General features: G+C 45.5%; 1 protein-coding gene across 2 annotated transcripts in view; it reads right to left on the reverse strand.

Annotated features, from left to right (window-relative positions):
- Positions 1 to 23057, reverse strand: part of SEL1L3 (SEL1L family member 3) — a 169572-nt gene that overhangs the window by 133015 nt on the left and 13500 nt on the right. For both annotated transcript variants that reach the window (XM_063922085.1, XM_063922077.1), the window contains exons 5-6: positions 21531 to 21646; positions 18600 to 18658 (exon numbers count right to left, since the gene is read on the reverse strand). In XM_063922085.1, coding sequence (XP_063778155.1) covers positions 18600 to 18658; positions 21531 to 21646 — 175 coding nt within the window. The remainder of the gene's footprint in view (positions 1 to 18599; positions 18659 to 21530; positions 21647 to 23057) is intronic.

Consider the following 23057-nt stretch of genomic DNA (forward strand, 5'->3'; position numbering starts at 1 on the left):
AATGAATTATAATCAATTCCTCCGTGGAGACATTCACCAGCAATTGCCTCCAGAAAGTACACAGGGACCTGAGATGGTGGATTCCAGTGGGGACGAATTAATAATCTGTGAGGAGGGGGATGTACACAGTGAAAGGGGTGAGGAATCGGACGATGAGGAGGAGGTGGACATCTTGCCTCTGTAGAGCTAGTTTGTGCAAGGAGAGATTGATTGCTTCTTTTTTTGGTGGGGGGCCCAAACCAACCAGTCATTTCAGTCACAGTTGTGTGGCAGACCCTGTCGCTGAAATGATGGGTTTGTTAAAGTGTGCATGTCCTGTTTATACAACATAAGGGTGGGTGGGAGGGCCCAAGGACAATTCCATCTTGCACCTCTTTTTTCTTTCATTTTTCTTTGCATCATGTGCTGTTTGGGGACTATTTTTTTGAAGTGCCATCCTACCTGACACTGCAGTGCCACTCCTAGATGGGCCAGGTGTTTGTGTCGGCCACTTGTGTCGCTTAGCTTAGCCATCCAGCGACCTTGGTGCACCTCTTTTTTTCTTTGCATCATGTGCTGTTTGGGGACTATTTTTTAAATCTGTCATCCTGCCTGACACTGCAGTGCCACTCCTAGATGGGCCAGGTGTTTGTGTCGGCCACTTGGGTCGCTTAGCTTAGTCATCCAGCGACCTCGGTGCAAATTTTAGGACTAAAAATAATATTGTGAGATGTGAGGTGTTCAGAATAGACTGAAAAGGAGTGGAAATTATGGTTATTGAGGTTAATAATACTATGGGATCTGTCACTGACCTAGGTTGGGGGTGTTGTGAACTCGGGGGTTCTTCCGATGGTAGGGAAGAGGAACCACAGTTGGGTCGGAACAGGGATGGCCTGATATAGGTCTTCCTCATACAGGACTCTGACAGTAAGGCTTGGTGAAAATATTGAAGAACTTTATTGCAGGAAGGGAGCAACACAATGTCACATAGCAGAGAGGGAACTTATGGGGGAATGTCCAGGCCTATAGAAGAACTTGCAAACAATGTTAAAGATGCTAATAAATGAAGTACTTGTGAGTGATGGTGACAGACATTGAGAACGATGTTTTAAAGATGCTGATGATTGAAGTGCTTGTGAGAGATGTTAAAAGATACTGGTGACTGAAGAACTTGTGAGCTATGTTTTTAAAGACACTGATGATTTGAAGAACTTGTGAACGGTGTTTAAAGACACTGATGATTTGTAGAATTTGAGAGCAGTGTTTAAAGACACTGATGACTTGTAGAACTTGAGAGCGGTGTTTAAAGACACTGATGATTTGTAGGACTTGAGAGCGGTGTTTAAAGACACTGATGACTTGTAGAACTTGAGAGCGGTGTTTGAAGACTGATGATTTGTAGAACTTGAGAGTGGTGTTTTAAAGACACTGATGATTTGTAGAACTTGAGAGCGGTGGTTAAAGACACTGATGATTTATAGAACTTGAGAACGGTGGTTAAAGACACTGATCATTTGTATAACTTGAGAGCGGTGTTTAAAGACACTGATGACTTGTAGAACTTGAGAGCGGTGTTTAGCCCGCAGCCCACGCTGACTCCAAGAAGCACTGGTGACTGGACCGCAGAGGAACACATCAGCCGCTGGGAACGCTGGAAACTGTGCAGCAACTGGCACCTGGAAATGCCGGAGACACTGGAGTACAACTGCAGAGAGACTCGCCGGGAACAAGAGCACTGGCATCCACTTCAGGGGAAAAGACGATACTCAGGCGCCGAGGCTCTGCCCGGCGTCTGACCTTGAATCTCCCGCCTCCGCTGGATTGGCGGAACAGTCTGATGACGTCACCTGCTCCCCGCCCACGTGATGGCGGGTGTCATGGCGGCGCCCCTGCCCCGGGGAACCACCGGGAGCCGCGCCAGCCAGACGCCGGAGCCCGTGGACCACCGAAGGCGGAGGCCGCAACACAGACCAGCAGGCATGCAGGGGCCTCTGGCGTGTGACAGGGATCAAAATGACCCCCAAATTCTATGATTTAAGCTGTTTTTGAGGGTTTTTTGTAAAAAAACACCCGAATCCAAAACACACCCGAATCCGACAAAAAAATTTCAGGGAGGTTTTGGCAAAACGCGTCCGAATCCAAAACACGGCCTCGGAACCGAATCCAAAACCAAAACACAAAACCCGAAAAATTTCCGGTGCACATCACTAATCATAAGTCACGCACACCGCATCCCACAAGCCAGGCAGCCCACCCTTCTGCATCCGCACCTCCCCCTCCCATCCGCCTGCCACCCTCCCGCATCCACACCTTCCCTCCCTCCCGCCTGCTACCCTGCTGCGCCCACACCTGCCCTCCCTCCTGCTCGTCACCCTCCTGCATCCACACCTACCCTCCCGCCTGCACACCTGCGCCCCGCCTGCATGAATCCGCACCTGCCCGCCTGCTGCTCAGTGCTCGCAGCACTGTAAGCAACCCCCTGCCACTGATGGACAGACAGGGAGGAGGGCAGATGACGGTAGGGGCTAATATTTGTTGTTATTCCTGTGGCAAGCAATGCAACTTATGTGGGGAATAATGTATGCGGGGAAGGGGGGGAGCAGTGTAACTTATATGTGGAGTAATGTATGTGGGGGGGCAATGTAACTTATGTAGGGAGCAAAATGATTTATGTGGGGTGCAATGTGACTGTTTTTTCTATGGGGAATAATGTAATTGTTTTTTTCTGTGGAGGCCAATGTGTGTGGGGGACTTTTTTTTTTTTTACTGTGTGGGTCTGATGGTGTGCCCTGGCAATTTAAAAATATTGTTCGGTGTGCCACGAGTTAAAAAAGGTTGAAAATCACTGCTCTAAAGTATATGTTAGTAACCTAATAATTCTTTAAGTTAATAACAATGCAGGTTTGTCAAGAACACACTTGTTTTCCTACAAACATGTACAAACAGGATTTTAATACCTACCGGTAAATCCTTTTCTCCTAGTCTGTAGAGGATGCTGGGGTCCACTTCAATACCATGGGGTATAGACGGTTCCGCAGGAGCCATGGGCACTTTAAGACTTTTCAAGGGTGTGAACTGGCTCCTCCCTCTATGCCCTTCCTCCAGACCTCAGTATAGGAACTGTGCCCAGGGAGACGGACATTTCGAGGAAAGGATTTAATATTAATTTAACGGTGAGATTCATACCAGTTCACACCTCAACCATGCCGCATGGTATTTCAACATAACACACGCCAACAGGCATGAACCATTTGCTGAAAACAATTGTAACACAACACTTGTGTAACTATAACAAAGTAACTACTGAAGGTAAAGTACGCACTGGGTCGGGTGCCCAGCATCCTCTACGGACTAGGAGAAAAGGATTTACCGGTAGGTATTAAAATCCTGTTTTCTCATACGTCCTAGAGGATGCTGGGGTCCACTTCAGTACCATGGGGTTAAACCAAAGCTCCAGTACGGGCGGGAGAGTGCGGAAGACCCTGCAGCACCGATTGACCAAACTTGAGGTCCTCATCGGCCAAAGTGTCAAACTTATAAAATTTAGCAAAAGTGTTTGACCCTGACCAAGTAGCTGCTCGGCAAAGTTGTAATGCCGAGACCCCCCGGGCAGCCGCCCTGGACGAGCCCACCTTCCTGGTAGAATGGGCCTTCACCGACGTCAGTAATGGAAATCCAGCCATAGAATGAGCGTGCTGAATCGTACTTCTCATCCAGAGCGCAATGGTCTGCTTGGAAGCAGGACATCCAATCTTGATGGGAGCATACAGGACAAACAGAGCCTTTGTTTTCCGTATCCGAGCTTTTCTAGCGACATAAATCTTCAAAGCCCTAACCACATCTAGAGACTTTGACTCAGTGAACATGTCAGTAGCCACTGGCACCACAATAGGTTGGTTTATGTGGAAAGATGAAACCACCTTTGGAAGAAAATGTTGACGAGTTCTCAACTCCACCCTATCTTCATGGAAGATCAGGTAAGGGCTCTTGTGAGACAAGGCCCCCAACTCAGACACCCACCTTGCGGATGCCAAGGCCAAAAGCATCACCACTTTCCAAGTGAGAAACTTCAACTCTATCTCCTGTAGAGGTTCAAACCAATTTGATTGAAGGAACTGCAACACCACCTTAAGGTCCCATGGTGCCACTGGAGGCACAAATGGAGGCTGGGTGTGCAGAACCCCTTTCACGAAGGTCTGAACTTCTGGAAGAAAAGCCAATTGTTTTTGAAAGAAAACTGGTAAGGCCGAAATCTGGACCTTGATTGACCCCAATCTAAGGCCCGCATCCACACCAGCCTGCAGAAAATGGAGAAAACGTCCCAACTCAAACTCTTCCTTATGAGCCTTCTTGGATTCACACCAAGATATATATTTTCTCCAAATACGGTGGTAATGTTTAGACGTTACTCCTTTCCTGGCCTGAATAAGAGTGGGAATGACTTCCTTGGGAATACCCTTTCGGGCTAGGATCCGGCGCTCAACAGCCATGCCGTCAAACGTAGCCGCGGTAAGTCATGATACATGCATGGCCCCTGCTGTAGCAGGTCCTCACGTGGAGGAAGAGGCCGAGGATCTTCTATAAGCAACTCCTGAAGATCTGGGTACCAAGCCCTCCTTGGCCAGTCTGGGGCAATGAAGATTGCTCAAACTCTTGTTCTTCTTATTATCTTGAGAACTTTTGGGATCAGCGGAAGTGGAGGGAAAACATACACCGACCGGAATATCCACTGGGCCACCAGTGCATCCACTGCTATTGCTTGAGGGTCTCTCGACCTGGAACAATATCTCTGAAGCTTCTTGTTGATACGAGATGCCATCATGTCTACTTGAGGAACGCCCCAGAGACTTGTCACCTCTGCGAAGACTTCTTCTGGAGATCGTGTCTGCTGAGGAAGTCTGCTTCCCAGTTGTCCACTCCCGGAATGAAAATCACCGACAGAGCTCTGACATGTCTTTCTGCCCAGAGGAGAATCCTTGACACCTCTGCCATTGCTGCTCTGTTTTTCGTTCCGCCTTGCCTGTTTATGTACGCGACTGCTGTTACATTGTCCGACTGGATCTGCACGGGATGATCTTAAAGTAGATGTACCGCTTGTAGAAGGCCGTTGTAAATGGCTCTCAACTCCAGAACGTTTATGTGAAGGCAGGCTTCCTGACTTGACCATTTCCCTTGGAAGCTTTCCCCTGTGTGACAGCTCCCCAGACTCGGAGACTTGCATCTGTGGTTACCAGGACCCAGTCCTGAATCCCGAACCTGCGTCCCTCTAGTAGGTGAGAACTGTGCAGCCACCACAGGAGCGAAATCCTGGCTTTTGACGACAGGATTATCTTCCTGTGCATGTGTAGGTGGGATCCGGACCACTTGTCCAACAGGACCCATTGGAATACTCTGGCATGAAATCTGCCAAACTATATGGCCTCATAGGCCGCCACCATCTTCCCCAACAACCGAATGCACTGATGGATCAACACACTTGTTGGTTTCAGTATCTGTTTGACCATACTCTGGATTTCCAGAGCCTTTTCCACAGGAAGAAATACTCTCTGAACTTCTGTGTCCAGTATCATCCCGAGAAAGGACAATCTCGTCGTCGGTTCCAACTGAGACTTTGGAAAATGTATGATCCAACCGTGTTGTTGGAGTATGGATAGGGAGAGTGTGATGTTCTGAAGCAACTGCTCCCTGGATCTCGCCTTTATCAGGAGATCGTCCAGATAAGGAATTATATTGACTCCTTTTTGACGGAGGACCATCATCTCCGCCATGGTTCCGGTATGAATGGTCGACCATGTTATGGTCGACAGTCATTAGGTCGACCACTATTGGTCGACATTGACATGGTCGACATGGACACATGGTCGACACATGAAAATGGTCGACACATGAAAGGTCGACACATGAAAAGGTCGACATGAGTTTTTTTACTTTTTTTGGTGTCGTTTTTTGCGTAAAGTGACTGGGAACCCCAATTAGTGCACCGCGTCCCCTCGCATGGCTCGCTTCGCTCGCCATGCTTCGGGCATGGTGCCTTCGCTCCGCTACAGCTTCGCTCGGCACACTTTACCGTTCCAATCGTAGTCCATGTGGATCGTAAAGTATGGAAAAGTTCCCCAAAAGAAAAAAAAGTTAAAATACTCATGTCGACCTTTTCATGTGTCGACCGTTTTCATGTGTCGACCATGTGTCCATGTCGACCATGTTAATGTCGACCAATAGTGGTCGACCTAATGACTGTCGACCATAACATGGTCGACCATGTGAATATAACTGCTCCGCCATCACCTTGGTGAATACCTTCAGCGCCGTGGAGAGACCGAAAGGCAATGTCTGGAACTGGTAATGGCAGTCCTGAACCGCTAATCTCAGATAAGCCTGGTGAGGAGGATAAATGGGAACATGCAGGTAAGCATCCTTTATGTCTACCGACACCATGAAGTCCCCCTCCTCCAGACTGGAAATCACTGCCCTCAGTGATTCCATTTTGAACTTGAACCTTTTCAAGTAGAGATTCAGATTTTTTAGGTTTAAAATTGGTCTGACCGAGCTGTCCGGCTTCGGAACTACAAAGAGGCTTGAATAAAACCCCTCTCCTCATTGTGGCAAGGGTACCAGGACTATGACCTGATCCTGACATAACTTTTGAATTGCCGTTGTTACTGCCTCTCTTTCTGGTAGAGAAGCTGGCAAGGTCGAGTTGAAAAATCGGCATGGGGGGACGTCTTGAAACTCCAGCTTGTACCCCTGGGATACTATTTGTAAAACCCATGGGTCGCGGCCAGATTGAATCCAACCTTGACTGAACAGTTTCAGATGTGCCCCCACCCGAGCAGCCTCCCGCAAGGGAGCCCCAGCGTCATGCTGTAGATTTGGCAGAAGTAGGGGTTGACTTCTGCTCCTGGGATCCTGGAGACGCTGCGGACTTCTTTCCTTTTTCCCTTCCCCTACCTGCAAAGAAGGGGGAACCTTTGGCCTTTTTGTATTTGTTGGGCCGAAAGGACTGCATTTGAGAGGGATGTGGTTTTTTTGCCGGTGCAGGAGCATAAGGCAAAAACGTCGACTTACCTGCGGTAGCCGCCGAGACTAACGCATCCAGCCCATCACCAAATAAGGCCTCACCTTTATATGGGAGAGCCTCCATATTCTTTTTGGAATCTGCATCCGCGTTCCACTGGCGAATCCATAACGCCCGCCGAGCCGATACTGCCATGGTAGCGGCTGTGGAACCCAAGAGTCCAATATCCTTCATCGCTTCTAGCATGTGTCAAAGTCAGAAAAATATCTCTATACACACTGCCATATTTGCACCTCATTCTGGTCCGCGCTGCGCATGCGTGCGCTCTCCCGTGCGTGCGCATACTCACAGTCGCGGGCACCCGCAGGCGCACGGTATGCGTATTTACGGTAGAGTTTATGTGATCGTAGCGTGCGACTCAATCGTTACATATTTTCAGTAATAATGTATTTTGTAGATCATGGTCCCTTTGATAGATTCTGAAAGTTTAGTTAATATAGCATGTTCCTGAACAGAGAGATCCCTCTTTGTATTGTACGAAGGGTCTAACTGGGGTCATACAGTGGTGTTTGGTACCCATCGGAAGAGTATTTAAATAGCAATATTCCGGTGTTGGTTTGGAGCGGATTAATCGCTCGTGCGAATAGTTATGGACATAAGAAGTTTATGTCCATTTACTATTATTTGTTCTTATTTAGTCATGCTGCGGGAAACTCAGTATCCCACCCACCTGAACAGTTGGAAGCAGTCACAGCCCACCTGTATGAATCAACCTATGACCTTTTGTTATAATGCGAAGCCGAATTCCTGTGTCCAATGAACAATGAGATTGTAGGGACCATTGAATTGTATTGTGTGTGGGGCATAAATAGGCAGGCCGACCATATCCAGTGCACTCTCTTCAACGGTTCTCATTGCTGATAATCGGGAGCTGGATATCGAGGCGCATGCGATCGTTTCCCCTTGTGCGTAAGTGTTTCTCCGCAACTATATTGATCTTCTTGTTATTGTGGGCCAATCTCTCTCAATTTCTCTCTCTCTCTCTCTCCTTCTCTTTCTCTCTCATTTTCCCTTAAATTGTATTGTATTGTATTTCCTGTGTAGTTATCTGGTTAGGTAGTCTATGTTATATTGTAGTGTATGACTTGTATTGTGTTTAACTCTTTTGCAAGTATAGCATTCATAATATATATTTTAGGCGTTGGACCCTGAGTACGGTATCTGAGTGTTTCTTATAGTATTAAGTATTCTCAGAGCGTCGGTGACGCTCGAACAGCTTTAAAGGTAATAAGGTTATACTGTGTTGCATTTACACTCTAACATTACACTAAGGTTTTACTGCACAATACACTGTTTATGGTTTAGATACAAAGGTTTAATATAGTGAGCGTCAGCGCCGCTGGTGATCTCCTCGTGGTCCCGAGCGTCCGCTACGCTATAGCGAATCATTACGTTAGTCAACAGCCAATAACGTGCCTGCCTGTGATCTCTTGGCCGTGAGTGAACGTGACGCTTGAGCGTCTCGATCACGGCAAAGCGATTGTTACGCAACTAGCGTACCCTTACGGTACTTCATACGTAGATAGCGTATAGTGTTCTTAGACCTCATAAAGGGTATTATATACGATAAATATTTAGCTTTATCAATTGGCGGCTCGCCCGTCCTTCACATATCTACACTAGGTAATTTCAGCAGACATTATCCAGCAGCAAAGGGCGGGAGATCATATTCCTCGTAGTGCTGTTTGGATAAGCGTCTGCTTCTCTTAGTAAAGGGTGCTGAAGGAATCCGGGAACCGGAGGTAAGAACAAAACAATAGTGTCTTTTTAAAACTGTTTATTTTTCTGACACACGCACGCACACATATATATCTGCATTTCCTTTTCATTTGTGTATTTTGTATGTCACTCTTCTGTTTGCCAGTTTTATAGTTGATAAACGTGCTTAGAGAGAGTTGTCACTATTTCATAGTTTAAGAGTAAAGATAATATAGTTAAAGTATAGACAAACACACAGCTGTGCCTGAGAGACAAGGCGAAGTCAGTGTGGTGCATGGTAGATGATAAAGGATCATCTACATTGATAAACGTATAAATTGTGTTACGGTGGATCTTTGCTTTGCGTACACGTGTCTCTAACAAAAGACTGAGACTTGCGTACGCAATCCAAGGGCCGACGCACGTAGCGTATATTACGCAACGGAGCGTACGGGTACGCCCACGTAACTCAAATCACAAGTTTTTTTCTCTCCTCTCAACGCGATAAGTAGCGCCACGCGGTAAATAACGCCAGGCGATAAATCGCGCAAAATTTTTTTTTTTACATTCCAAATTTAAATTAACAGATCCTTCTCCTAATTGGTAACACATCTGGTCTAAAGAAAAAAAAATTTCTGCGCAGAAATAGAAATAGAAACAAAAGTGTACAGGTGGTGAGTGAGTGTGTTGTATACAATTTTACAGGTTGAACCACAAGAAAAGTCGAGTTCTCGTGAGGTACATGCGTGTAAGTGACGTACATGGTGGCTAGGGAGGCATCCCTGGTTAAAACATACAATTTGAGCATTAGAGTGTAGCAGACCAGGAGGTCACACTGTAACAGACCAGGAGGTCATAGCAGACCAACAGGTTCAGGTACAGCAGACAAGGAAGTCCGCTATACAGTCCACAGGCACAACACCAAGAAAGGGTTGGTGCAACACCCATATAGGCCATATAAGCTCTGGCTGAAGGAATTCGCAGCCGAAATTTTCGATTCCACTGGTCGCTCAGTACATAAGATTAGTTGCTTGTGTACTAAACGATTGTACCGCACGTAATTGTGTGCATTAGTAAACCTGACCAGTACTATTTGTGTACGAAGGTCATAAACGCTATTTGTACATTCTAACGTGATTTGTGTAATTTTTTTTATTTTAAGGGAAGTTCGCTGCTCACTCAGGAACTATCCAGCAACCAATAGTTACTGGAAAGAGTAAGTGTTCTTCGGAGCACCCTCACAGGTTCCAGTAAATAGAGGTTCAGGTCGCAGGGGCCCTAGGTCGAGTACGCCAGCACCATATCGGTGTGATCAGGTCGTATTGGTCGGCGTGGGCGAGTGAGTGGGGTACTCGGTAAACCGCCACCGTCAGCCTATTTTGGACATTTGGTTTGCGTAAGGGTTGGTTGAATAAAGCAACACCTTCGAACTATGGGGGCCACTTGTTCAGGTAGGGGGCGATCAACCTCGGTTCGGGTTGATTCAGTGAACCGACCAATTGGGTCGGCAAGGTATGTAATGTGTGAGAAATACGGAAGTCACACAGAAGCTTTATGTGATGAATGGGAGAGAATGACAGTACATGACGGGGAGAAATTCCCAAGAGTAGGTAGCTTCAGCACAGAAGTGTTAACGAATTTAAGGAGAAGGATATGTCTCATTAAATCAACAAAGAGACGAATCAAACATTACGATTATTTGCAGTTGTGGCAACAGGAGGGTGACATACAGAGAGGATTGGCTCAGGCGGCGGGATCTGGCTCAATCAGAAAACTGATAGCCACGGCCCCACCGCCACCATACATATCAGGAGAGAAATTGGTTGCGGAGAATGACGCACTAAGGTGTAACAAACAACAAACTCTTAGCAATTGTGTAAATGTTAAAGATAATGTTAACCAATTAACCAATACAAGTATTAACCCGTGCAAGTTGTACCCTGTTTTGAACTTTCCTCAGGAGTGTGATCAAGAAGACGAATCGGCAACAATTTCAGCGCTCTCTCTAGCAGCCACCATAGCAGAGACCACAGTAGGCACAGCTCCACCCACGAGATTAGTAACAAAGGCCCCTAGCGGAGGGATAGGTGAGGTCGTATCTACAGGTAAGTACGGCACCATACACTATGCTGAAGCCATTTCACCACAGGCTGTAGAACCTACACAGAGTGATGTTGTTAGAGTTACTCCTGTTAGGGTAATAGCTGTTCCAAATGGGAAAACTGACACATCAGGAGTCACCCCTGTGAGGAACATTGCCATGTACACCCCATTTTCCCGAATGGAATTAAGGACCATAGTGTCAGAATTCCCTGACCCTAGAAAAGACTTAGTTGCCAGTCAAAAATACATCAGAGACTTAGGTAACACTGTAGAGCCCAACAATAAAGACTGGCAGATATTGCTGAGAGCATGTTTACCCTCCAATGTTGACGCAACTCAATTTTTAGCTGATTGCGGATTAGATCAGGATGTACCTCTTACAGATGTGTACAACAAAGATAATGTAAAAAGAATAAACTTACAGTTAAAAGAGTATTTCCCAGCGGTAGTCAGATGGAACAAGATATTCTCCATTAAACAGAAGGAGTCAGAGACAGCTGCAGAGTATTTTCACAGAGCATTATCAGAAATGGCAAAATACACAGGCATAGAGGACATTAAAACAAACATAAACCATCGAGAAGTAGCAGTATCGGTACTGATAGATGGTTTGAAAGAATCATTAAAGACTAGGGTACAGACCACACAACCATGTTGGCGAGGTCTGTCTGTGGCTACTTTGAGAGAGGCTGCTATTGATCACGATAGGAACATCACCAGACACAGGGAACAACAAAGTGATAAGTTAATGGCCGTAAGTATACAGGCCCTGACCACAAGGCAGCCTTTGATTGTATCACCAAACCCTGTGGGTAAGTCAAGTGTGGTTACTTGTTATTCTTGTCATAAACAGGGACACATGGCACGAGATTGTAGAGTAAAGAATGTACGAAACTCATACCAACCCCCTAGACAACGACACGACACACGACATTGGGAGCAAGGTCCGCAGAAACGGAGTTATGAGCCACATGCAGGGAAAACAAAAAGATACCCCCCGAACAGAGACTGGCAAGCCTCTGGTAGCTCCCAATTAACTCCATCACAAGTAGTTGCTGCCAGCGGGATTCAGGGAGGTCACCATACCCAATAGGGGTGTGGCCATACCTGTAATCTGCAGCCAGTAAAATTCATAAAGAATTTTGTTTCTCCATCTGAAACTACCCGCAGTTTAGACGGAAAGAGCATGGCATAGGGGATATTCAGTTCACGCAGCCTGCGTTTCACAGGGACAAACTGAGCTCTTTCCTTTTGGACGTCGACGGCAAAATCCGGAATAACTGAAACTGGGGAACCGTTCCACTTAAGAGGACCCTTAGTGCGGGCCAGTCTTAGAATCACATCTCTATCCCGATAATGAAGGAGTTTGGCAATAAACGTACGGGGAGGTGCCCCTGGAGGTAATGGACGCATCGGGACCCTATGGGCGCGCTCCACTGCAAAGTGTGAGGTGAACTCCTCCGCTCCGAATGCATCCAACAGCCAACGTTCAAGAAATTTTTCAGGGGAAGCACCCTCCTCTTTCTCCGGAAGTCCGACGAAACGGACATTATTTCGTCGCAATCTCCCCTCCATATCCATCATCTTTTTATGTACCTCCGTCATCTGAGACTCCAGAGCAGAAGTGCGTCTATCGAGAGGCGTAACCGTATCTTCCAGCGTGGAGATGCGCGTCTCCACTTCACCGACCCTCTCTCGCACCCGCTGGAGGTCGTGGTGTATAATGGATAAGTCCGCCTGGACCTGACCGATCCTGTCGGCCAAGCGGGCTTTACTGGCCGTGACCGCATCCAGCACCTTTTGCAAAGTAGTATCGGTGGCCTCCACAGATGAGGAGCTTGCCGACGGAGAAGGCGGTGCCGATGTCGACCGTACCTCCCCCGCTTGTTGGGACCGTGTTGGAGGATTTCTGACAAACTTCTCTAACTTCGCCGCAGCCGCGGCAGACTGATGCGGTTTGACCATTATAGCCGAGCAAATGGCAGATGGCAAGAAAGTATAGTAAAAAGTATATCGCAAACTGTCCAGGGGCGGCCAAAGAATAATATAGTGCAGTATATCAGAATTGCCCAGTCAATGCCTGCGGGTAAGTATAGTATATCAAAACTGTCCAGTGAGCTTATAGTGTATCAGATTAATCAGCCTCTGCTAGCCCAGAATGATAAATCACAACAGGATATTCCTCAGCACGAGGGACCTATGCAGCGTGGATCTAGGCCAGATATGCCTTGTGGGATGCTGAGACAGAGCAACAAGTAGGCCCTCCAGGGGTTAATACTGCACTTCTCCCGGTCCCTATGCGGAGCAGAGCAGGGCAGGGCAGCACTTATAATCTTCCCTGTCCCTATGGGAAACCGAACAGGGCAGGACAGCAGCTATATTGTGGGGAGGGCACAGGCACTTATATCACACAGCTGTGCCATGTACCCCTTCCCCCAGCAGCAGAGTTCAGGGGGTCAGTGCGGGAGTTTACTGGCCGGCTGGAGCCTCCGGAACGAGCAGGGAGAGCGGCAGCGGGTCACGTGATAGCGCCGCGGCCGGGGACCGCTCGGAGACGCTCTCAGCACAGACAGGGAGAAGCGGCTGCCACGATCTCCCCGGCAACGGCAGAGGGGAAGCCGCGGACTCCGGCACAGGCAGCGCTCAGGCGGAAGCCGGGTGAAAGTGCTCAGCGCGGGGATAGTGGCGTCTCACGTGGCCCAGCAGGCCCTGGACCCCCGCACACTGGAGTCGCTCTGCTGCAGCGGATGAAGGACAGATGGGTCCCAGAGCAACACAGGGGCACCTCCACACTGTCCAGCAGGTAATGGGGCGGTTTGCAGGCCCAGGGGGGGACACAGGATAGGAAATCAGGATAGTATAGCTGGAGAGACACACAGCCTGTGTGCTACTCCATGTCCACCGAAGCCACGCCCCCCTTGAGCAAAAATATTTACCTTTTTACCTCAAAGGAGGCGCCCTAAGGAGAGCGAGAAGCTAAGTAAGAAGACCTGGGGCCCTTTGGAATAGAGTCAGCCTATCCCTGCAAACCTTACATATTTAACATACAGTGGGTGGAGCTTGGCCTGTCATCCCAGCATTTACAGCACTGAGCAGGGCAGCATCAGAGGTGGGATGGGGCAGAGAAAGGAGGCAGATTATTCTCAGCGCCAGCCTTTTGGCAGCATCAATCTGGGGAAGCCCCACCTGGAGGTGTGGCCTGACAAAGATTGGCAGCGGTGGGCGGAGCATGTCCTGTTGTAAATCTAATTGCTGATCTTCTGTGATAAAGTAACCAATTAGCTTTAGGTATATCCCGCTGTCCATTACAGATTACATTTGCTTAAATACCAGCGCTTTTCATCTGTTTGTGATTAATTTGAAATTCCTTAGCGAAGCACAGGTGTTCAGCTAGTATATATATATATATATATATATATCAGGGATGTGCAGTGAGGTAAATGGCACAGGAGGGGTTACACACAATATATAAGCCAAAGGGTGCATGTGGGCATTATACACAGGTGCAGCAGTATAAACTCCTGGAAAGTTGGTAAGTTTTGATCAGAGATGTGAGGAAAAGGTAAGCAGGGGCGGCACTGCCTCACCTGCCATAGACTTTTTGCTCCAGTTTTTACTATAAAAATTATTAGAATAATGCAAAGAAGATATTTCAAACATATTCTTTGTATTTTTCATATACTTTAAACAGTCAAAACTCTGGTGCAAACGTTAGTATGACAGGAAAGGCTCTGCCTCACCCCACCGCACATCACCAATTGATATATATCAAAGTATGTTTATTTGTTTATTCTTCATAGGCTCCTACATGCCTTGATGCATCTGGAGTTAAACAAACCCTTCATTATCCAACTCAAAATAGTTGGTTAAAAAATGTGAAAAGCCTCAGGGTACCAATCACGAAAATTCATATGGAAAATACATTGGTCAGTTTGTGTGTGTGTGTCTGTCTGTCTGTAAGGTCATGCTGTGATGTCATAATGGTAACATCTGCCTATACTAGAACTTTGCTGCTGCTCTGTCTCATACTCCTCCAGAGTCCTGGCAACACACAGCTCACCAGCAGTAGGTGATATCACCGGAATAGGTACTCACATTGGGTTAGTGACTGGACAAAGATAAGGGCAGCTTAGTGCAATGTGGTGGCAGCAGACTTGGAGCGTGATTAAAAAGAGTCAGAGGAATATAGAAATTACTGACGGTTATACATATCCTTCAGTATCCAACTTAAAATACTGGCAGGGTTTCAATTAACAAGATCCACCCCTTTCAGGGCCAGGGCCATCTATCTATCTATCTATCTATCTATCTGAAAACATGTATGTATGTATTTATGTTCTTCATAGACTCCAACATGGCTTGATGGATCTGGAACACACATGGTACACATACCCTTCATTATCCAACTTAAAAAACTGTCAGGCTTTCAACTAAAAAAATCTACTCCTTTCAGGTACAGGGCCATATATTTATTTATTTATTATTATTTATTATTTATTAACAGTATCTTATATAGCGCAGCATATTCCGTTGCGCTTTACAATTAGAACAACAGTAATAGAACAAAACTGGGTAAAAACAGACAGACATAGAGGTAGGAAGGCCTTGCTCGCAAGCTTACAATCTATAGGGAAATAGGCATAGACACACAAGGATAGATGCTACCTATTGCATAATGGTCCACCAGATTGCTATGTTCTTAATGGGTTGTATGATGATACCCCACAAAGTTGGCCAAGTGTCAGGAGGGTGTGAGACTAAAGAAAGACAAGATATGTGATGTTATGAATACTCTACAGAGGATGTAATTAGATAGGGAAGCACTGAAGGTTATGTGGGTGGGTCTGGAATTTGATAGGCTTGTCTGAAGAGGTGAGTTTTCAGGGAACATTTAAAGGTTTGGAGACTAGAGGCGAGTCTTACTGTGCGTGGGAGGGCATTCCACAGAGTGGGTGAAGCCCGGATAAAGTCCTGTCATTTTGAGTGTGAACAAGTAATGCGTGTGGATGAGAGACGTAGATCTTGTGCAGAGCGGAGAGGTCGGGTAGGGAGATATTTTGAGATGAGTGAAGAGATGTATGTTGGTGCAGTTTGGTTAATAGCCTTGTATGTGAGTAAAAGTATTTTATATTTAATACGGTAGAATACCGGTAACCAATGGAGGGACTGACAGAGCGGATCTGCAGACGATGAACGTCTGGCAAGGAAGATTAGCCTCGCAGCTGCATTCAAAATGGATTGTAGTGGTGAGAGCCTATGTTTGGGAAGACCGGTCAGGAAACTATTACAATAATCAATGCTGGAGATAATGAGAGCATGGATTAGAGTTTTTGCTGTGTCTTGTGTAAGATATGGTCGTATTTTGGATATGTTTCTTAGATGTATGTAACATGATCTTGAGACAGATTGAATGTGGGTAACAAAGGACAGTTCAGAGTCAAGAATGACACCTAGGCAGCGAGCTTGTGGGGTAGGGGTGATTGCCGAGTTCTCAACAGTGATAGAGATATCAGGTTGGAAACTACTATTGGCCGGTGGAAATATAATTAATTCTGTTTTGGAAATATTAAGTTTGAGGTGGCGAGATGTCATCCAAGATGAAATGGCAGAAAGGCATTCAGTGACACGGCCCAATACAGATGGTGACAAATCAGGGGAGGATAGGTAGATTTGAGTATCATCCGCATACAGATGGTACTGAAATCCGAAAGAGTTGATTAGTTTGCCAAGAGATGTGGTATAGATAGAGAAAAGCAGAGGACCTAGGACTGAGCCTTGCGGTACTCCAACTGAGAGAGGTAGCGAAGGAGAGGTGGAATCAGAGAAATGAACACTGAAGGAGCGATTAGATAGGTAGGATGAGAACCAAGAAAGGGCTGTGTCCTGAATACCTAGGGATTGTAGTATTTGTATGAGAAGAGAGTGGTCAACAGTGTCAAAAGCACCTGAGAGATCAAGGAGAATAAGTAGAGAGTAATATCCTTTAGATTTAGCAGTGACCAAATCATTCACTACTTTAGTCAGTGCTGTCTCTGTGGAGTGTTGGGCACGAAATCCTGACTGAAGTGGGTCCAGTAGGCTGTGTGAGTTAAGAAAGTGTGTGAAGCGAGTGTAGGCAAGTCTCTCCAGTAGCTTGGAGGGGCATGGGAGCTGAGAGATGGGACGGTAGTTAGAGAGAGAGTTCGGGTCAGAGTTTTGTTTTTTCAGAATGGGAGTAATCACTGTATGCTTGTATAGAGAAGGAAAGACACCAGTAGACAGGGAGAGATTACAGATTTTCGTTAAGGTTGGGATGAGCACAGTAGACAGAGCTTTACTAATTTGTGAGGGTATAAAGTCAAGGGGAGAGGTATTAGAGTAGGCAGATGAAAAGAGTGCAGATACTTCATCTTCATTTGTAGGATCAAAGGAAGAGAAGGTGTTAGAGGGTTCAGGCAGGGAATTGAGCAGGTCACTTGCTGTGGAAGAGCATACCATTTCATTTCGGATCTTGTCAATCTTGTCCTTGAAATAGGAAGCAAGATCTTGCGCACTGACAGTGGCTGGTGGGTTAGGTGAGGGAGGGACAAGAAGTGATTTCAATGTATTAAAAATATATATATCTGACATATAATATTCATTGTTCTGTTTGTTTGTTTGTCTGTCTTTTCGGTTATGCATTTGGACACCCCTGCACCGACTGGGATGATACCAACACGAGGAGGTCCAGTTGGATATTGGCCAGGTTTTGGGGGGGGGGGGGGGGGTTAGGGTCCTGGTCGGACCTCACAGAGGAATGCGCCAGACAGAAATTTGACCCGTGGAGCCTATTCTAGGCCCTTTCACTGGATGGATTTAGAAGAAAACTTTACAGAGTGGTAACTTTGGATCCCAGAAGACATAATAGGGGGTTGGGGTCAGTTTGACACTGTTGGTGTATGCTGGGCACAGGGGGGTAAATTTACTAAGATGGGAGTTCTATTTAAGATGGGATGTTGCCAATAGCAACCAATCAGATTTCAGGTATAATCTTCTAGAAGGTGCTAGATAAATGAGAAGTAGAATCTGATTGGTTGCCATGGGCAACATCCCATCTTAAATAGAACTCCCATCTTAGTAAATTTACCCCAGGGACTTTCCACTGGATGGATTTAGATGACAACTTTCATTAAATGTAATAACTGACAGAAATGAACCTAATTCAATGACCTGAAATAACTGTCAGAAATGGAGGTGGGAAGACAAAAAAAATGTTGTGTACCCAAAAGCTTTGGAATAGTAACACTGATAACAGAAGGAAAACTTTAAACACATCTCGCAATGGAAACGTGATTGTAAACCTAAACAGAAAGAAAAGCTGGGGATCAGGGCTACTGGTGACACCCCAAAAACAAACAAGACACTGGGCAGCCACCTCATGGGTGTGTTGGAAGAGCTACTAAGCTACTTATTATTTTTAATATATTGACAGTTACATCCAACTCATTGATAACTTAATAACTGGAAAATGTAAACCTGGGCAACGCCGGGAACTTCAGCTAGTACATTAATAAAACAAAAAACTTAAAATGGAAGCCACTGAAATGGGACTTGCTATGTGGTTACTTCCTAGTGTTATGACTTTGCCATAGTCTATAAAGGTATAGGGTAATTAAACCTATTTATCTGTTGATCATTTTAATAGCTGTTAAGTGAATTGTGTTACAGATTGAGCAGTGCTTTAAGAACCCATATGACAAATACTTGTTCAATACAATTTACTGACCTGTATGTTTGATCTTCGTGACTTTTTAATTCTTGTCCAAGTAATGTTTTTAATATTATCTAAAATTCAAGAAAGTACTGCTTTGAAATAATAATAATAATAATAATAATAATAATAATAATAATAATAACAACAACAACAACAAATAATAACAATTATAGTAATAACAAATACAGATAATATCAATAACAGTAACAAATTATGGTGATATCAACAAATAATATTGATAAAACAACAACAGACTATAACTTGTGGTGTGATGTTAAATGCAGTATTAGACAACGCCAGCCACACTGCCAGTTTCAGCCCAAACAGCGCTCGGCTCATCCTGTGGCTCTGTTGCGGCCAACGACAGCATGACATCATAGGTCACGCAGCCACCCACCGTCCTGCCCACACAGTGCGCTGGAGACAGTCTCAGCACTGAGGCTGCAGACATTAATAGACTGCTAGGCAAGGAGGAACTAGGAGCTCCTCAACTTCAAAGAACCGAAAGGTTACTATAGGTAAGTTTTCTGTGTTGGGCTGGACAATTAATGTGTGTGTGTTTTCTTTCTGTTTGGGACAATGGGCCTAATCCAGACCTGATTGGTGCTGTGTGTTTTTGCACAGCAGCCGATCAGCTCTGAACTGCGCATACGCCAGCATGCATAGGCGGTCGCTGGGCGGGAGGGGGCGGGCTGGCGCGGTCCGGGCAACGCAGGCGTGCCTGGACCGTTGGGGGTGGGTGGCGGGGCAGGCTGCATGACATCTTACGCAGCCGCTGCGACCCTCACAGCGACAAGTAGCTCTCTGCCAGCGCGCAGGAGCTGAGCTGGTGGGGAGCTACTCTTCAAGTACAAAAGCATCGCCGCTGTGCGATGCTTTTGTACTTATGCGGCGGGGCAGGGCCTGACATGCGGGGCAGACTAGCCCTGTGCTGGGCGTCCCCCCGCATGTCAGAGAAGCTGATCGTAGATGTGCTAAATTTAGCACATCTACGATCAGGTCTGAATTAGCCCCCATGTTTTTATTCTGTTGGGGATAATGTGTTTTTTTTCTGTGGGGGATGTGAGTTTTTTTCCTCTCTGTGGTGAATAATGTGTTTTTTGTTCTGTGGGAATAATGTGTTTATTTTCTCTCTGTGGAGGATAATGTGTTTATTTTTCTGTAGGGGATAATGTGTGCGTGTTTTTTTCCTCTGTGGTGAGTAATGTTTTTCTTTTATGTGGGGGACAACATGTTTTTTTTTCTGTGGGGGACAATGTGTGCACTAATTGGTAATATAGAACTTTTAGGGCTCTTTGTCATCTGCAGCCAGCCCCATTAATAAAGGTTCCTTTATTTGCACAGATGTACCATTAGTGAGTTGCCGAGACAGGGGCTCCGATAGAAAATCGTCCCAGCGATCACTGAGGAGTAATGTGATCACATTTCCATCACATGACTTCCTTTGCCTCCTCAGCTGTGCTACTGTGCATGTGCCATTGGACACCAGGGGAGAAGGAGAGGGCACCACCGTCTATTTTGCCTACAGGTGTCTGGCATGAACTTATGCCCCTGATGATTTGATACAGTCCAACATACAGGTATGCATGACTTCCAGCATTTCTGACCCATGAATTCAAAAAGAGGACACATCATGAAGGGGTGTAATCATGCCCAGGGAACGTGTGTAGCTTTCGGCAAATGCTAGTCTGCCCCTTAGTCACCTCCCCTCTCTTTCTGTCACTCATTTGTCACCAGGCATATCAGTAGTAGGTACAGTAGCAGCTGTATAGCAGAGTAGCGGTGACCTGGCATACCTCCCAACTCCGGATTGCCCCCAAGTGGGGACAGTTTGGACGTGTGGGTATACAGAAATGTTTTTTTGTTGTTGTTTCTTTTTGCATCAAATATTTCAGTTATCAAACCTGTGAAAATTGCACAAATCATAAAAAAAACTACATTTTTCCCTTAGTCTTTGTAGCTGTGTTATTGCGAATGTAGTCATCATGTCCATAACTACAGTGTCGACAATCAAAAGATTGACTCCATATTGTTGACTGTCTTAATGTCAGTATGGTTAAAATGTTGACAAGCAACATGTTGATGCTGCAAAATGTTGACACAGGTAAAATGCCGACATTTTAGAGTTAGGCTTAAAACAAGACATCATGTACCTGTCAACATTATGGTGTATATGTCAGGGGTTCTCAATTCCAGTCCTCAAGTACCACCAACAGGTCATGTTATGTGGATTAAAGATATTCACAAAACATGACCTGTTGGTGTTACCTGAGGGCTGCGGTTAAGAACCCCTGAAACAGACACCATAATGCTGACAGGTACATAATGTCTCGTTTTAAGCCTAACCCTAAAATGTCATATGTCGGCATTTTAACTGTGTCAACATTTTGTAGGTGAGTTAATCTATGTTGCTGGGTCAGTAATTGTTCTGCCTGCTTCCAGACTGAAATCCAGAAAACATGACCTGTTAGGAAAACTTCAGCGTTAAGGTTGAGAACCACTGGTCTATATAATGACTGTCTGCATTGTGAATATCGACAAAACATACCAAAACCATTTTATTGATCACTGTTATATGCAACAGTTACAGTATATGTGTACTGGCTGTATTTGCTGTGCAACCATGTGAACATACTGCAATATGGTGGTAAACCCAAGAGAACACCCTCTATAAACATACAGAACAGCTCTGAAGGCGAGGAAAGTGACTGTAGTGGTCTGTAATGAAGGAGAGCTGATCTGGAATATTAGCGGCCATACTGAGCAATGTTACAATAATTCATCTGTATGTTTCATATATTAGATATTACATTTCATTTTCAGGGTTCGAGTTCCTGTAAATATAATACTGCTTTATGGCATTTAACATTTTAAAGTACTTTATAAAATAACAAACAGAAAAAAATACCAAAACAGATAACGAGGATTCTTCAGTAAAATTACCATTTTTCTGTAAACTGTAACGTCCAGACGGAACCATTGATACAATGGGAGATAAAATGTAGACAGTATCGCACTGACACTCCCATCAGCGAGCTGCAATTGAACATGAATTTTACCTAGTAACAGAAGGAATGCACATAAATAAAACAGATCCTAACATCTGCAGCCAATTAGCTGCTATGTATCATTTTATAGAATGTGTTTGATAAATGTTAACTCGTTGCTGATTGGTTGCCATGGGCGACTTCTCCACTGGCTTCCGTCTCTACTCTTTTCACTGCTTTATACATCTCCCCCTTTGTGTGCCGTGTTCAAGTGATGTCATATAGTAGATTCATAGTTAATTGATCAGAACTTGAAATTATGTCATAGATTCATAGGGCCTGATTCGGAGATGAATGCAGCTGCTGTGCAAAAATATGCCAATGCTGCAGGTGTTTTGTATTAATAGGGGCCTCCTGCAAGCTTGTGTGATCCGCTGCTATGTCCGAAGATGCAGCATCGGATCACTATCCATGAGCACCCTCAGGTTACTCACGATGGTCGGGAATTCACGCTGCAGAGGCCAGTAAATCTGCGTTGGATGACGCAGACACTGAGACACTGGCCTCGGCACTCGCACAAAATTGAGGTCACACATCTCCGTTTTGATAAATGCTTCCTGTTGCCGCCACCAAGCGGCGCTGTAGCTTACAGCGGGTTCTGCGCATGCCTAGTACAGAAAACACTGGTTTGTCGACATCTTTGAATCAGTTAATTGAAGTGTCCTTGATCCAGTCCACATAACAGCAGTATTTTGTCTAGGTGACAGATGTACTATATAGGGGGGAAAGGGAGGGGGGTGCTGTACTGCACATCCTAATTCTAAACATAATAAGAGGTGCTGCCATGCTTAGACTTGTATTGACACACAGAAAAGGGAGAAAATACAGGTGCACACTACGTACTAAGGACACTGCTAATCACAACAATTATAATAAACTCTACAATTTGACATGCAGTAAAATTGAGGTTCATATCATAATATGGGCCCAGATACCATGGCCAGGTGTTTTCATTAGGTGGGTCCCTAACAGAGGCAGAACTCTGGGAGGCAACGGAGTCATCTGCCGCCGGGCTCCTGCTCTGAAGGGGGGCACCTCTCCTCCCATTCTGTGACACCATTGAATTAAGTTAATTGATAGCTGTCGCTGTCTTTTCAGTGCCCGACTTCCTCACTGTTCCCTGCACTTTACAAATCACACCCTCTTTATTATACTGAATATACACATTTTACAAGTATCACACCCAGGATTAGAAACCACAACCTATTACACTGGAAGCAGACACCTTACTGATGAAGCTGTTTGCTCCTGTATAGGAAATATGAGAATTTTAACTATATGAAATTACTTCTCTGACAATTACATGTAACTTCATATAGGGGGTCATTCCGAGTTGTTCGCTCGCTAGCTGCTTTTAGCAGCACTGCACACGCTAGGCCGCCGCCCTCTGGGAGTGTATCTTAGCTTAGCAGAATTGCAAACG

Source organism: Pseudophryne corroboree, chromosome 1 (genome assembly GCF_028390025.1).
Source record: "Pseudophryne corroboree isolate aPseCor3 chromosome 1, aPseCor3.hap2, whole genome shotgun sequence".
Classification (NCBI taxonomy): domain Eukaryota; kingdom Metazoa; phylum Chordata; class Amphibia; order Anura; family Myobatrachidae; genus Pseudophryne; species Pseudophryne corroboree.